The 17,231-nt window shown below is 42.9% G+C and overlaps 1 protein-coding gene across 1 annotated transcript in view; it reads right to left on the bottom strand.

The window, feature by feature from the left end:
* The window catches only part of LOC309415990 (lipoxygenase homology domain-containing protein 1-like), a gene marked incomplete at both ends in the record, with an annotated part of 135,006 nt that overhangs the window by 32,305 nt on the left and 85,470 nt on the right, over positions 1 to 17,231 (bottom strand). Inside the window, 4 exons of the mRNA XM_082013728.1 lie at positions 2,396 to 2,523; positions 5,200 to 5,385; positions 9,963 to 10,171; positions 14,784 to 14,907. Of these exons, the coding sequence (XP_081869854.1) occupies positions 2,396 to 2,523; positions 5,200 to 5,385; positions 9,963 to 10,171; positions 14,784 to 14,907 (647 nt within the window). The remainder of the gene's footprint in view (positions 1 to 2,395; positions 2,524 to 5,199; positions 5,386 to 9,962; positions 10,172 to 14,783; positions 14,908 to 17,231) is intronic.

The raw sequence follows: 17,231 nt of genomic DNA, 5'->3' as shown, positions 1-17,231 counted from the left end.
CAATAACAGTAATGTAGCTAAAATTGCCTTAAATCTGCAGCAGGTTAGACAGATGATTCTTCGTAATGCACTGAGCTGCTGTGAGTGAATTGGCACTGGATGGCTCCAATAAAGATGAAGTGCCTTTTACCGTTTGGTTGCAGCGGCTCTCACCCATACCTCGCTGCTGGCGCAAGGGCTGGCGAGACTTCCATGCGAAACCAGAGCTGGGGAAGCCTGTGTTGTTAACAGCTGGGTGAAGGCTGGTGGGAGTGGTGTGGAAATGGGCAATATGTGTATTTGGGAACATGCGTGTCCTCTGCAGAGGGTGCTAATGAGATGACAAGAGCTCTGTACAGTTGGAGGTGTGATACAGAGCTCCTCCAGCTAGCAGAGATGTGCCAGTACATCCCCAAAGAATAGCACAGCGTCCTGGGGATATGAACATCTTAACAGCTGTGTTTTACATGTCCTTCTTCATACCGCCCCAATGAGTTTTCACCACATTTTGCAGATCTTCTACTGGCAGAAGACAACCCAAGCAACTAATAACATATAAACTGTGTGGCCCTCCTTTATTGCATTTTCATATCCTTATAGCAGAGGTTATCCATCCCACCCGTATAAACAAAAGTGATTTTTTTTATAGGCCACACACTTGCCTGGCCAGCTGGAGTGAAACTGCAATCCCTCTCTTCAGGGGTTGAAGATGTCTTGGTCCCCTTTAGAGGTTTTTGGCTGATGTAGCTTGATGTGAATTTTGCTTTACTTTTAAATACAAACAGTCATGGTTCATTTCCCCATGTACTAGAATTGAATGTTGGGCTTAAAATAGTGAAAGACAGATCCGTTTGGGATTGCCTGAGGTCTTGGAAGCAGGACGTCACTGATAGCCCAACATGCAGGTAACCCAGGTACATTGCCCCACATGCTGGGTGCCTCTCTGTGATGGAGAGCAAGGCCAAGAGCTACAGCTTTCTGCATGACTCAGCCATGTTTCTCATGGAGATTTTAGTCAGCAGCACCTCTGCTACATTTTTTCTCATAGCAAACAGGGCCCATGCTTGTTACTAACTAAACACATGAAGGTTTCAAGCTAGGCTGAACACGCTTGCCCAGATATCCACTCTGCTATGACAGCTGGAAGTAAAACATCCCCTGAGCAAACCCCTCTGTGCGAGGAGCCTTATCTTCAATTATCCAGCCCACACGTGATATGCGGAGCTGCAGCAGAGGACCTGCGTCACCTGGAAGCTGGGGGAAGTGTCCAGCATCACCTCCGCGAGCTGAGCTCGACCCGTGTGACCAAATGCTCCAGCCCTCCTGATGCTCTGTAGATGCTTTGCTGTATAAGATCAGAGGTAGTCAATTAATTAAATTTAAGCCTGATGAAGCCCATCTCTAAAAGATGGTTAGTGGCAAGTTTATTTTTGAGCATGCCGAAGCTTTCTGTACCGAGGGAGGTGCTAGAAAGGAACAGGAAGGCATTAGGAAATGGATCAGTGGCACATGGGGTTTTTTTGGCTTATGGAAATGCTGGCGTCAGACTAGGGTTACAGTGTTTGAAGGCCGCTTATGCTGAAGAAAACATGACATTTCAGCTTTTTAGTAAAATCAGAGCATGCAGTGCAGCAGTCTGCACAGCGCACAGCCTGTTTCTGCCTCTCTGCGCTGTAAGGCCACATCTGGGCAGACAGATGTCATCGCGTGTCCCTTTCGTGCCAGCTGCAGACAAGCCAGCTCCAGTTCCAAAAGTGCGCGGTTACATTAACAGAGCCTGAGCCTGATCTAAGAAGCTCACTTCTCCTCCGGGCCCTCAGTTCACCAGCTCAGGCCCTGGCATCCCTCAGGCAGCTTCTGGACCAAGCTGGCTCATATCTGGACACTTCAGCAAAGGAGAGGAGCAGACAGAGGAGAGTCAGCACCTTCCAATCACAGGCACTTCCCAAAGCAGGTATGTGCATGTTGGTTTGTTTTTCATTATGCAGTTACTCATGCATTCCCATTAAATAATGTTCAAATTAAATTACTTATTTTTCCACAAAAGATGCATTTTGCAGAAACTACACCTGTGTTTTCATGCAATGTCCACAGTTCCTCTTGGAGCCAACGCAGGACTTCACAATTCATATTTTTGTTCACAATGTTTATCTCTAAAGCCATTGAGGAATAGGATAAACGAAAGTTCTGCAAATGACAAAAGATGATTCCCCTGGCTACAAAGTGCACTGCTTCCCTCCGCTCTGCTAAATACATTACAATAACAAAGGGCCCCATTCTGAATCTATAAAGTCAAAGGGAGTTTCTCTTTGTGTTTCAGTGTGAGCATGATCAAAGCCCTGAGTGCTTCTTGACTTGACACCAGAATCTGTTACCACTCCACTTCTAACCAACAAAAATGACAAAGGAACTGTACCTGTCTCCGTTTTTTTCGAGCTGCATCTCCTCAGTGTTCCCATTGGATCCAAAGACAGTCATGAAAATACTGGCGTCGGTACCGCCGCTTTCGATGTCTCCAGTCACAACTGTGACTTCGTAGAGGATCTGGTGAGGATTTGAAACAATCAGAAAGTCTCATTCGAACAGCTGTCCTTACCCCACACAAAAGGCTGGGCAGAATGCTAGCCAGGCTCTGCAGGAGATCTGCTGCTTTGCCAGAAATCATTACAACATGGCTTCTTGAGTTCTCTCCACATCGTGGTTCTCAGAGGCAAAGTTAGAGATTGCAACTTGCTACAGGACCTTCCTCTTTGCATCATCTATGACTTTTTCTGCAGATTTTCTCAGCTTAGATGATAGAATCAGAGAAAGACACATGTTTTTTGACAACTATATGTTTGGGGATCGATGAAGACCTGGTAAACTGCTTCTCCACGGGAGTCATGACCCTACTGCCGCCTCCTGCCAGCCACCTTTCAGCGCTCCAGATGTCCATACTGCACCAAAAGTTTGCCATTTTTAAAAACAGGTCCCAAAGACAAAATTTTTTTGTTTCCCTTGACTGCAAAATATTTCCCCCAAATGTTCAGTGTCCATCTGGGCAACATTTAGTCCAACATCACTAATAGTTTTAAAGTCTATACAGCCAAATGTTCTGTACAGCAGAAAAATGCAGCTATCTATTTCCCAGTGGGACGTACACTGCTGCATCGAACGCAGAGTGTTCCCAAATCTCATACATTAAAGTTATGCCAATTTGTGAAAAGATATTGTGCATCATTTTCACCTTATTAGCTTCTGTTCTTTTCTCTTGACATGTGAATAATAAGATTCAGAATAAAATCTTTCAAAAGCATGCAAGTCCCAGTGGCTGTCAGTGGCATTAAGACTTTTAGGCCACTTAGACATTTTCAAGATTGTACCTATGGTAACAAGATCTCTGGATTTAAGAGGTGGAAGAATATCAAGAAACAGCCTCAACAAAACATATTTCAAATAGTGCACCACTGGACAAGTTTTATTGGCCTGAATTGTGATTGCCACATAAATAAACAGTGCAAAGGAATAATGCCATAGAAAAAAATTTTTGCATGCTTGTTCAATCCTGAGTAACCTGTCCATCACATATTCATCCACACACATTTTACATCATGGCAGAGAATCATATTTACAATAGATGGTAGAAGAAAAACTCTTTTACAAATGCGTTAAAGGTTTTTAATGACTGTGGTGGACATTAATTAATTTCTTTTTGTACGGGAAGGCAAATAATTTAAAACACAAAGAGCGAATATCAAGCCAGGAAGAAAATTAAATTGAAATGTGTATGTATAGCTGTGCAAGAGTCAAGCAAAAGCAAAACAAAAAAGCATTAACTTTCCCAAAGATGTTAAGGGTATTAGTCTTCTTTGAACTCTAAAAAAAAAAAAAATTAAACTCAGTTTCTAACTACAGCTATTTATGAGGAAAGAGTCCCAAATTCCCTCAACTCGGAGATTGATCACAAAGTCAAATATGCACTTCTGATTTAACGTCTCAAGCATCTTCCCTGATTTCCTTCAAACCTTTCAGCAAGTTTCTGCCCCAACATCATAGAATAAAAAAAAAGTTAGATATGTCTATTTTTGGCATGCTCATGAAAATAAGTATTCAGGATCGGGCTTTTAAAGGAAGACTGAACATAAGTCTTCATTAACATCCACTTCAGTCTATGGGCAAGCCATCAGGTCACTGATAGGAGTTTGGAAACCTCATCCAGGAGGTTAAACAACTTATGGGAAGTTTTTAAGAGATTAGATTTTAACCGTGGTATTCAGTCTGAGGGAGTTTATTTTCCCTCTTAGGTAAATTCTACCACTAAAACCTGAATCCTTCAGAGATGCTAAAAATGTTATCATGCTTTTGTGTGTCTGGGGAACAAAAAAGATTTCAGGAGAATATCCGTAGCTGGGGAATCAAGGGCAGCATAAAGAAAAATTCTTGTACTATGAAAGTGTAACCTCACTGTAAATAGAAACATTTCTAGAGAGATTTTAAATTGCCATACAGGTATTAAACACAGTATTATTGTCCCATTCATCCAGGTTGTTATTTCTATTATAAATCTTACATCCAAAATCAGCACAGCTCAGCTTTCCAATTTGTACTTGGTTGAAATATGGCATGGCATATATTACTTCAAATTTCATATATATGGATGAAAAGACTATATGGTTTTCTTCATTGTTTATTCAACTTTAATCAGCTATTCATTTCAAAGATCAAGCTTACAAGTATCTCCATGTTTCAACAACTTCCAGTTATTATTGGTTTCTAACTGAATTAAGTTTCCCTATTCCATATTAGAAAAGCTGATATGTAGTCATACTATGCAGAGATTAAAATATCTCCACTACTCTAATTTGATGAGTTAGAAGTACGTCCTCAAACAAAACACAAAGTTAGATTGCACCAAGGTGTTCATCTTGTGGCTGCACCCCCTCTGTGGGTCCTAGGGGATGCAGTGGGTGCTCCAAGTCTGGTGACAAAATGAGGACGTGCTGCTGAACTGTGCCCTACCCTGTTCTTTCTCCCTATGCCATGTCTGTGTCCAGCCAGCTGTATTAAACAGTGTTCTAAGTGGTAACGATGGTAAAAATTCCTAAAGATTTTGCTAAAGAATTAACAAATAAATGGCTCAAACCACATCCAGAAGTCAAAGTATGAGAGCTGCTGATGCACAACCTGTATCAGCACAGGTCCATGCAACAGCTAAAGATACAGGATGAGCCTAGAGCCTACCTTGAGGCCAATGTTAACACAGTCTGCATCCAGAATATTGAGGATTCGTGAGGTTAGTCCATCACCTTTGTCTCTGGCCAGCCAGCACTTACAGACAAAGTTACACATGACACCTTTGGTGGGCACGACAATGGTGAGCTCTTCCATCAGCCAGCAGCTCTCAGGAGTAGCGCCGTCGTGTCCCACCTGTGAGAGTCATCGAGAAAACACCTGCTGGTTAAAGGGGATTTCTTTGGAGGCGAGACCCTGACTGAGGGTTTTAAACAGTGATGAAGGACTAAGAGTGTTGACTACGTACACTGTCACACAAACCACTTCCACAGTGGAACGGAGCAAGCTGTGAAATTTTTTGTGCTATTGCCGCCCAACATTTAAGACATCAGGGTACATAGTAGCTGATGTGGGCAAGGAAGCTCAGGTCATGTGCTGCTGAGCATGAGGGAAGGCAGGAAAAAGTAAGGGAAAAATAAGCAAGGGGAACATGAAATAAGTAGACTGCACTGACCTACACGAAAACATGTCCAGTCTCTTATTATTCTACTTCTGCTCCATTGGCCTCTATCTGCAAGTCTACTGATCTCTGCAGACCCATTTCTCCATCTTTCCAACCACTGCTGTTGCAACACTTGGAAGCAAATAGCCAAAACTTCATAAGCAGGAGTAAAGATGTAGCTAGGCAAACACCCACATGCGTTATTCAAGCAATCCTTCCCTCACAAAACTACATCTAAGTTAACTGTATGTATCAGGCTGTTTCTCTGCTTCCCATCTCCTTAAACTGCAAAAGTTCCATGTTTGTATAGGAGCCCACAGATGGAGCTTACATCTGTAGCTGTTTGATTTTCAAGAAGCACCTTCTCCAGGCTCAAAAGTGGTGCATCCTGGAGAGCAGGAAGTCACACAAGAGTGGCAGGAAGCCTGCATGGATGAACAAGGGGCTCCTGACAAAACTTAAACGGAAAAAGGAAGAATAATAGAGGTGGCAACAGGGACAAGGGACCTGGAGAAATACAGAGACGCTGCCCAAGTGTGCAGGGATGAGGTTAGGAAAGCCAAAGCCTACCTGGAGCGGAGTCTAGCAAGGACCATAAAGAGGAACAAGCAACGTTCCTACAGGTACATCAGCAGTAAAACGATGCTGATGGTGCAAACTTCTGCAAGAAACTGCATGTGTTCCTCTTAAAGAACATGGGCAATTCATCCCGGGGCAGACTTATGTATCGCAGCTGATGTACAAAGTTCAGTCAGCCAGTCATTTCAATGAGCTATCTGTACACAAAAGGTTGAATATAAGAACTACCAACAGTTCATTATTTTCAGAGCAAGTGTTGTTTGTGTCGTTACTAGGAAAATTAAGTCCTTAGCTCTCGCTGTTTTTGTTTTTAAATTATTAGGATGTTTAGAGTTGTGCAGAAAATAATTTTTAATAACAGGTTCATCTAGGGTGATATATCTGTGGTATCTTTTTTTTCCCCAAAAAATAAGTGATCTTTTTTATCTGACTGTCTCAGCCATCACTGCTATTAGGAGTATTATTACTATACTAATGTCTGTGCAGCTGCAGAAAATTAACGTTAACCACTAGGGAAATTCAAGTCTACAATGGATGCATTAATTCTCAGATTCCTGGGGTGTGAGGTGAATGGGAATATAACACTTGCCTTCCCATTCCCTCTCTGCCAGCTTGGCTGCCCTTCTCCAAAGCCAAAGCCCCTCTGAGAGCCTGCACACGGCCTCTTGAGACCTGTTGCAGGACGGGACGGATGAGGCGCTGGGGAAAGTTCAGGGCAAAGGCTCTGCAGTGAAGCGGGGACAGAGCAGCCAGAGGAAAAATCCCAGTGAGCCCATTAAACTCTGTTCATCTTTTGGGTTCATTATAGCCACCTCCTAAAGCATCATTCCAAGACATTGCTAGGTACTAGATTTTCACAGCATCCTTTAATTCCTTTGGTATCAGTGACTGGCCAGAAGAAAGCATCCTGCACATCCAGTTGCCTTGGAGAAGCTGCACACAAGCAGATGTCCAAGGGCTCCAGCAACAATGTTGTAATGTCTGGGATAAACTCATCCAGTGCTGAGTCTTCCTTATGGCTGGTCTTTCAGAGCAGAAACACTGGGATTTGTCTTTCAAGCAAAGTCTTTAGACAGACCATGCCAATGGAGTGAATGATCCAAAAGCCATGGCCACACCAGCAGTGTAGCCTGGACATGCATACCAATATCGCAACAAGTTGTTTGGGCTGAGATGTTTGAGCTAAGTTAGAATGACAGGATTTCAAAGGCAGCTAGATTCTTGGGATGTTTGAAAATCTTTGAAATCACCAAGACTAAGATGTACAATTTGCACTGGACAGCTCACAATCGCATTGAAACAGAATGCAACAACAGAGGAAAATGGCAGAGAATGTGAGTGGTAGCTAGAAGGAAAAGATGAAAAAAAAATGGGATTTCTTGCTTATTCTGGAAGGTGCAGAGAATATTAGAGAGACCTGAGGGTCTTCCAGGATCAGGTCCCTAGTCAGTGAGGGACTGGACTTGCAACACTTTACAGTCCATCACACTTTGCTCTGTGCTTGTGATGGAGAAAGGCTCTGAACCAGAAATGGTTTAGAAATGCAGACCAATGCAGGACACTTCTGATCACACCTGTGTCTCTCTGCAGCAACAGCAATCTAGGAACAGAGATACTTTCATTAATTAGGAGAAGAAATATTAAAACTTGTTTGAAGGACACAGTATAAAGTGCCTATACCAAATAACTTGTATTATTTATTTTCATGTCAGTGTGTCTATTAAAGTACACCAGTAGTAAATATTATATCTGTAGGCTTACAAGACAGGTATAAATGGGCCCCTTTCAAATTACTTCATATTCCACTGTTTCTGCTCTCACTATAGTATATTTGCAGCAGGAGAATAATACCAAACTAAAAGTGGCATCACGCTGCAAATCTTACGATCCTACTAAATCCTGCAGTCTGCTGCCTGGGTTTACACAGAGGACTTCTGGAAACTTAATCCCCATGCTATAATATTTTCACATGGTAACTCATATTCAGAACTTCTTGCCTTCTTCCAGAAGCAGCCAAATGCCAAATCAGAGAACGAACTGTTCCTCACTTTTCCCAAGCAGAAAACTAGCAATTTTCTGCAACGTCCCTGAACACTGCAATTTTCTACATGGAAAATATGGACTGATTCCATGGCAACCACAGCAGACTGGCACATCGATGTCATCGCTGGGACATGGATCAACAAGAAGAGGCCTTCCAAGCAGGGGGCAGGCAGAAGGCCAGGAGCAGATGGCTTCTCCAGCCACGAGCTGGGGGGTTACAAACTAAAAGGGAAAAATGAGCAAGAGGTGAGGCAGCAGACCGGTAAGATCATTGAGGACAGGGGTGAAGAGTGCAGAAGAACATCAACCAGCTTGAAAGCTATACGTTATTCCTTTTTCTAATTCTCTGCATTTCATTTGCAATCTTTTCTCTTCTTTCCCATTTGTAATCCTTTTAAAATTATTTCTTTTCCTTGCTTCTGTCCATTTCCAAGTGTCTGCTCCTACTTTCTCCCATTCTCTGCCCTTCCTCACCCTACTCACTGTCTCTTTTCCAACATCCCTTTCTATTTCTTTCTTCATCCAGCTCCTTCTCTCTCTCTGACACAGAGGGGTAATACTGGCTTTTTCCTCCCTCTCTATCCCAGCCCAAGTTGTTTCCATGTGCACACAGTCTAGAAGAGAAGGATTTACGTACTTGCTTCACTTTCAAAGTTTGACCTAGAGATGGGCTAGATTGAAAGTGCCACTAATAGTCATAATAACCAGGCACTTGGAATGCATTAAGAAAATGGCTTGATAATAAACGCAAATCTAGTATGGAGACTTCTCAAGGTGTCAGAATCCATTGCTTGAATGAATGCTAATGGGAGTGCTTTAGTCTACCAGCTGCTAAAACATGACATACAACCGCAAAGATTTTTTTTAATTAGTTAGGATTTCTCTCTTTATATTTCTTTCACTAATCTCCCTCTGAATACACAAGCACGCACACCAACAGGTTGGTTTACTGCAAAACAGGGGTAAAAATAAAAGTAGGCTTTTAGGAGGTGGAACTGCCTTATGAAACAAAAACAATGTACACAAGTGCTCCGGAAGATTCATGTGAAGTTTAAGCTCAGTGATGGAATGTCTATGCAAATTCTGTCTCCCTAAGCCATAGCGGAAAAAATGGCTCCTGTTCCAAAATCTATTTGTGCATGTTACTTATGAACAATGATTAATTTTCTTCTCGAAGCCTGGGTCCTCCAAGCTGTGAAAACAATTTTCATGTTTAGCTAGAAAATTATACAAGATGTGTTTCTCACTGCAGGCACAATTTATGAAACCCAACTGGAAGTACTGTAAAAATCAACTAGGAAAAAGACTGATGGTGGAGGACTGCATCCTGGGAACATTCACTGCATCTGTCAATAACAGGGCTTGGCTAAGAAAAAACAGTGCCAGAGATGAGACAAATCTGGGACATGTTACAACTTCTTTATAATTCAAAATTATCTTCTGCCTCCCAAGGATCTTGGTTTTGTGAGATGTAAAGCATACTTATTTTCAGGTTCAGACACATGTGAAATCTCGTTAGCACATCCCTGTTTACATTCCTTTCAGACCCAAGTGCCGTTCCTTCACTGCTAAGAATAACAGGAACATGTGCTTTCTTTGGCCACGTATTTCATATGGCTCCAGTGTTTGTGCTGCATTCACAAAGTACCTCCACTTTTTTGATCTCTCCAACATCTAGGCCCCAAACAGAGAATTTCTCTACGGAGCCATCCGCAAACTCATCTTTTCCTTCTGGAAGATCCAGCCACAGCCTCTCCGTCTGCACTTTCTGAGGGCCCACGATGATGATGTACACTCGGCTGTCAGTGCTGGAGTCATATTCTGTGCCCGTCGTGACGGTGATGTGGTATGGGATCACTGCAAGAAACAGAGGTTTAATCATCAGAAAACCCACACGCATACGCATTTACACAAGACTTCAGAAAACCAGGGACTCATCCCATCAGAGGGAGCAGCTGTGTATGCTAAATAGGTTCACGTCCCATTGAACTCATTCAGAGAAGGGATAACACCATGCTGCATTGGGCTACAAATATGCATGGGGGACTGCTTTCCCATACACGCTTGGGACTGAATGCCGCAAGGGTTAATTTCCCCAGACAACTCTACTGGCTGCAAGGAGGTTATAAGTCCAGATTTCTCTCTAATAGATGACAGAACAGCAAAGGGCTTGAATCCTTATTTACACCAAGAGACCTTCCTGAAGATGAGACTGAGCACCTAAATCTTAAATAGGCTATTAAACCAAAGCGATCTTACAATCATCATTCAATAAAGGCAAATAAATCTATGCTGACTCCAAGGTAAACCATCACTGACTAAATACCCCAATACAACTGAAAATGTTCTCCTTTCTGCTTCATTCAAGGATTGCTGTGATCTACGGGGCAGCTCAGGGTTTCAGCATCCCTTTGCAAATCCAGACAAACTATGAATAATTCTTGTATTAAAGGTAGGTCATTCAATAATTTTTTACATTGCATAATAATATTGGTTAGGGGAAAAACCTTCAGGCCAAGGCTTGGGACTTAGCAGGTTTCTCTGTGGTTTTCAGAAATTTCAGTTCAGCTGTTAAAAGGGAGGAAGTGCCAGACTGCTTTTCAAGTGCCTTCCAAGAGCTCATTTGGGTAAGCCGAGCAGGCTGTGCAGAATTAGATGCTAAATACTGGTTTGATTTCTCAGAACATTCATGTAGGGCTGTTCAAACTGTTCTGACAAGACTCGGAGCTCTGAAACTTGCCTCGTCACAGACTCAAAACTCAGCCTGACCTCATCATCACTTTTTCAATTTAAAAAAAAGGTTTATAAACCTTGACAAAAAAACTTGGTTGGCTTTCAAATCATCCAGGATTTTGCTTTATAATGACTAACAATATTTTTGGTGCAGAAGGTTGTGCTAGAAACTCACATGAAGCTCAGGATATGTGTGCAATATCAGGGAAGGCATGAATTGATGCTGACCAAATCTGTTCTTACCTCTGGACAGAGCAGAACCCAGAGATTTGTTCAGTCCCAGTTTGAGAATCTTGTGTACCAACACAAAATGAACTGATGATTAGGCAAGACTTATTCTCCCCTTTATGGTATCATTTACATTTCAGTGTGCACATCAGCATAATGACATGCAATGCATTCTTCACGAAATAACCATTGAGCTGCTGGTATTAGCAGGAGAAAGGGTTTAGCTGAGGCAAGACAGATATTACAAAAATATGTTGAGGGGTCATGTTTAGAACAGCTCCAGACTCCTTTTTTAAATAAAGGATGTTTTGAATAGGGACAAAATTTTCTTTTATACAGTTTTTATCCTGTTCTCCTGTGGCAGGCTAAGTTCACAGAACTACCAGCATTTCCAACTAATGTTGCACCCTCAAGCCAAAGTATTTGAAACACCTATATAAAAAATGAGAACTATAAGAAATTGTTAAATTTCTCATAAATAATCACTGTTGTTCTTTCCTCTAAAAACTGCAAGAGTGATCCTTTAATTTCTTTATCTCCCGTCTCCATTGTCTCCCTCTTTCTCTGGGAGTTCTACTTCTATTGGAAGTTCTACTTCTTCAAACATCGGAGAGTGCAAAACCTGAGGTACAAGGCCACAGTAGGACACCACAGGTCTGCCAACCCATCTCCCTTTGCCCCCTGTTTCCCTGAGTCCCTGGGCAGAGTTCAGGCTGTTGGAGGGCACATGTCCCCTCCACAGGCGGTTGGGTTTCGTCAGGGATGTAGACCACACCCTTTCCAGCACTGCCTTCCAGCATGGAGCAGGGTTCCCAGTTCAGACCCAAGCGGATTCCTAGTCAACAGGACTTTTCTCTGTGCTCCATCCTGGCATCACCTCCTGACTCTCAGAGGTATTCACCATCTGAGCATGGGAGAGTCAGAACTGGGCTGCTCAAACTGTCACTCCCTTTCCCAGGCACTTCCCAATACCACTTCCCCTAATCAACTAATTAACAGCTGGTTTTTTGCCCAGCTCAGGAGGTGGCTGTCTGGCTCCCACAGTCCATCGTATCTGACATTCCTTCAAGATGCAGTTTCCTTAATGAGGCCATGTCACTGCCACAGAGATAGTGGCGATGACAAGCTCCAGGACTCAGAGAAGAAAGACCACCCTGTCACAATGGGGATGATGGGAACTATCCCAGCTCTGCTAGAGATGAGTTCTCCGGGGAGATGCTGATGCTTTACCCATTATTTGTGAAACTACATGGCATGCCAACACGGCAGATGTTATCCATTGTCTCACCACAGAAGTAATATCAGAAGGAACATGGGAATCACATCTTTTTCATTTGGACACATTATGGGATTACAAAAGAACGATTGCCCCAAGACGCATGGGTTGCAGACCAGGTTAAGCAATGTGCAGCATTATGTCTGCTTCAAAACTTAAAGGTGTGAGACATGCAACCCAGGTATCACATCACAACCAGCTACTGGGCATCAGCTGAGCTGCAGTAACCATTTGTGTGAATTCCCTTGGACCATATCAGAGAAAGCCATCTTAAATTCCTATGCCAAATTACATCATTTTACACTTGGCTTACCTTGGAACTTTAAGAGAAGTTTAATTATTTTGCACTTTCTGTGGACTAAGAGCACATATACAGACAGTAACAGTGACTCAGCTGCTGCCCAGTTACTTGGTACAACACAGTACAACATCTAAAATCTTAATCTGAAGCTAAAAGATCCCATGTAGGATGGCAATGAACTGTAGGTGCAGTCTGGATGATAAGTCATTGTCCTGGAACACAGAGGTGGTTAATCAAAAGGTACATAAATACAGAGAAATAAAGCCTGTGTAGTAATGAAGTTATAAGGAAATATTAATGGACTGGGGAAGTTTTCCATGAAGGTTAACTTCAGCTGATGGACAGTGATCTTCCACACTTTGTTCACAGCCAGGACAGAAACAAAACCTGCACAACTGTCCCACTTCGTATCAGACACAGCCGAGCAAGACCAGCCTCCCTGCATGAAAGCTGGCTTTTGCAGACACAGTCCAGCATATTTCACTTTTTATAACTTGCAATCCAGAAACATATTTTTCTTTTATACTCAGCTTTGCTTTGTCTCAGGGACCAGAGACTAAAGACAAAAATCTAGACTGGAACCTCAATGGTTTCCATCAGTTATTTGAGCAAGAACTTCAGTCCAGAGTTCATGGACTCCTTTTCTCTCAGTGACAGCATTTGCAGACCTTCCTCCTTCCAATTATAAGACAATCCACCTTATAGAAAAGAACAAATTCACCTGAGCGCTCTCAGTTGAAGCTTGTTTTCTGAGAGCTGAGAGACTTATCTGTGCTCTTGCTCCACTCCCTGTATCCCACTCCCCTCCCAGCCCAACAGGTTCTGTCATGCAGCTACATGTTGTAAGGAAAAAACCTGAAGGTTTCTAAAATAAATCACATTTGAATTCATGTTAAAAAAACATCCTTGGTGATGAGGCACTACTGGCCTGATCATGAAAAGGGGAGATGTCTTAAGCATGGCAAATAAGATCACAGGAAATTCAAAGCCTTCTTTGGAAATTCAGATCTAATATGCTACATGAAACATCACCTTGAGTAGGTCAAAGAGATATAGGATGAAAAAAAAAAGCTGATATCAGCAACAACAGCTACTTTAAGGAATCACGTGGAAAAGAGCCTCTGGTAATCCAAAAGAGGCTCTTTTGGTGATAGCATGTCTGACTACGGTCCCTCTCACTGCAAAGAGCTTTGGATCCTTTGAAGGACACTTCAGACAAAATTATATGAAACTTGAATAAATTATTCCCTTAACTCTATCAGACCCCGCCATTCACTTCTCCCCACCTCTGAAGTGCTGCATGCAATGAGTTTGTTGGTGGTGGAGGAGAAGGAAGAGGGAGTATTATTCTTCAGGTCATTGGGTTTCTTTCTGAGGAGGCCCTGTGGATGTTGTTGACTAGCTCCTTTTCCACATTTGGTGGTGTGGATGCACTCACCTAATTTTAGACAAGAACACAATTTGGGATTGTAGTTGCCTATAGAGGTCCCCTGTGCCTTTTACCTCACCACAACAGAAAATGGCGTACCCTTGAATAACCACCTACCTAACGATATTGTCACATTGTCCGAAGCAGAAGTCTGCTTGGAGAACTTACGTCTGCTGGCAATGGAGAAGTTAATTCTGACAAGCTACAGCATCACAAATTTCCACAGGAGAGGAAACAATAGGGTTGGAAACACCGAAGTTGCTGTTAACTTCAGGCTTATTCCACTGTTAAGGTCGGAAAGCTATAGGAAAAGCAACAAACACAGAAACACAAGCACTTCTCCAGCCTTTCCCAAGCAGTCACAACACAAGGTGAAGAGAAGCAACTTGCTGTTCTGCCTCTCCTTGCAAAAGGAGTGAAGACACCGGGATGAATGCAACCTCTCAAGCACTGAAAGCCAAGAACACATGCATGCATGCAATCAAACATGGTGCCTGCTCACATGATCCTTCTTCTGCCGCCTTGACCAAGCTGGATTTCTTCATCTCCTTCAGGTTTGCATTGCTATCCTGGCTCGACAGGCTGAGAGATGAGCCATCCAGGCTGTTTCGCTCGCCATCATAGCTCTAGTTGGAAGGCATGTATGGGAGGGTAATGAGGTTGAGTGCTCAGGTGTCGTCAGCTGTTCCCATATGCCTCCAAGAACAACAAGAGAAGAAATCCCTCTAGTTCCCCAGGTAGCTTTTCGCTCAGTGTAGCTCAAATAAGTGTGACTTCTAATTTACTGCAGGTCATTCACTTACTTCACTGGTAAACCTGACAGGCCATTTTGGATGTGTGTTATAATAAAAGAAAATATAATGGACCTAATGGACTTTATTGGTACCTTGTGACTTTTCCCTGCTACCTGTGTGAGCAATAGCTGCAGAAAATTCAGATGGATGGGACGGTGCCAGATTTGCTTATCAGGGCACACACTGTGGTGCCAGATTAATTGACCTGGTACAGGTCAAAGAGCGTAAGAGGGAGAGTACGGCAAAGCTGAATGATATGAAATATCTATTGTATTTGAGGAGTTAGTGCAGATGCATTTGGTGTCATTGTCCAATAAATGTGAGGCTCTTACCACACAGTCATGTAATTAAAAAAAATAAATTGATTAGCTTTTCCTCATTATGAATTAATATGAGCAACAGGGCAAGTGTGACCACAAGAATTCATAGCATTGTCTGCTGCAATTTTATGAGGGAGCATATGGCAATAATCATCCATGGTGTAACTCTTCTTACATCCATTCTGTTGTATTCAGGATGAGTTTGGCCCAGCTTCATCGATGATAATTTTAGTGGTAACTGTCAATTAAAATGTCACTGTATTTCGTGAACTCCTTAAATACAATGGACTTATAATCAGCTGCTTTATTATGCCTCACTGTACAGAAGCAAGAGAGGTCTATTAATCTTGTTTGCTAATTTTAATTAGTGTATGTACCTCGAATTCCAATTAGCTATATTAGCCTGATAAAGCAACAGAGAATGTGCAAGTAGAAAGGACATTTCACTAAAAACCATTTGGTGATTTGAGCAGTAGCAAAGAAATTAGATTTTTTTATGTTTGGCATTGGTGGAAGAATTTGCTGAAAAGATAAACTCATCCAGTTCAATGAGGATGAAGTCAAAGGACCTAGAGTCCTTTTTTGGGTGGGCGTGTTGATCTGCTGGAGGGCAGGAAGGCTCTGCAGAGGGATCTGGACAGGCTGGATCAATGGGCGAAGATCAACACATGAGGTTTTATAAGGCCAAGTGCCAGGTCCTGCACTGGGGTCACAACAACCCCATGCAACGCTACAGGCTTGGGGAGGAGTGGCTGGAGAGCTGCCTGGCAGAAAAGGACCTGGGGGTGCTAGTTGACAGCTGGCTGAATACGAGCCGGCAGTGTGCCCAGGTGGCCAAGAAGGCCAACAGCATCCTGGCCTGTATCAGCAATAGTGTAGCCAGCAGGAGCAAGGCAGGGATCGTGCCCCTGTACTCGGCACTGGTGAGGCCACACCTCCAATCCTGTGTTCAGTTTTGGGCCCCTCACTGTAAGAAGGATGCTGAGGTGCTGGAGCATGTCCAGAGAAGGGCAACGAAGCTGGTGAGGGGTCTGGAGCACAAGTCTGATGAGGAGCAGCTGAGGGAACTGGGGTTGTTCAGTCTGGAGAAGAGGAGGCTGAGGGAAGACCTCATCGCTCTCTACAACTACCTGAAAGGAGGTGGTAGTGAGGTGGGTGTTGGTTTCTTCTTCCAAGTAACGAGCAATAGGATGAGAGAAAATGGCCTGAAGTTGCACCAAGGGAGGTTTAGACTGGATATTAGGAAAAATTTCTTCACCGAGAGGGTGATCAAGCATTGGAACAGGCTGCCCAGGCAGGTGGTGGAATCACCATCACTAGAAGTGCTCAAAAAACATGTGGACATGGCACTTCAGGATATGATTTAGTGGGCATGGTGGTGCTGGGCTGACGGTTGGACTTGATCTTGAAGTCAGTCTTTTCCAACCTTAATGATTCCGTGATTCTGTGACCCAATATTTTGGCTTGAGGACTTTGAATAGTGGGACCCATAACTAACCTCCTTTGTGGGCACAGCAAGGAGAGCAGCAGGGAAATATACTCTACTGTGCAGGGAAATATACTCTACTGTGCATCAGCAAGGTACTTTGACTCTCAGCTGTAGAGTTTCACTTAGACTCCTAGATTTTCCTGTTGAAACTGCAAATTACAGACCTAGTGATACTGGGCTGAGAGTGGCCATACTTTCAGCACTTGTCAAAAAATCACAAATTCATTTTGGACAAGTGAAAAAGCATAAGTCCCTAATGATCTGTGTTGGACTTCAACCAGATATTCAGTCATTTTATATTTATAAGTAGCAGTGGTTTGTGATCCCAGCTTTGAGCCATAACCATA

This window comes from Phaethon aethereus (genome assembly GCF_964289735.1).
Source record: "Phaethon aethereus genome assembly, chromosome: Z".
In the NCBI taxonomy this organism is placed as follows: Eukaryota; Metazoa; Chordata; class Aves; order Phaethontiformes; family Phaethontidae; genus Phaethon; species Phaethon aethereus.
Note: the sequence above shows the minus strand (reverse complement) of the source record. Positions and strands in the feature narration are given on the sequence as shown.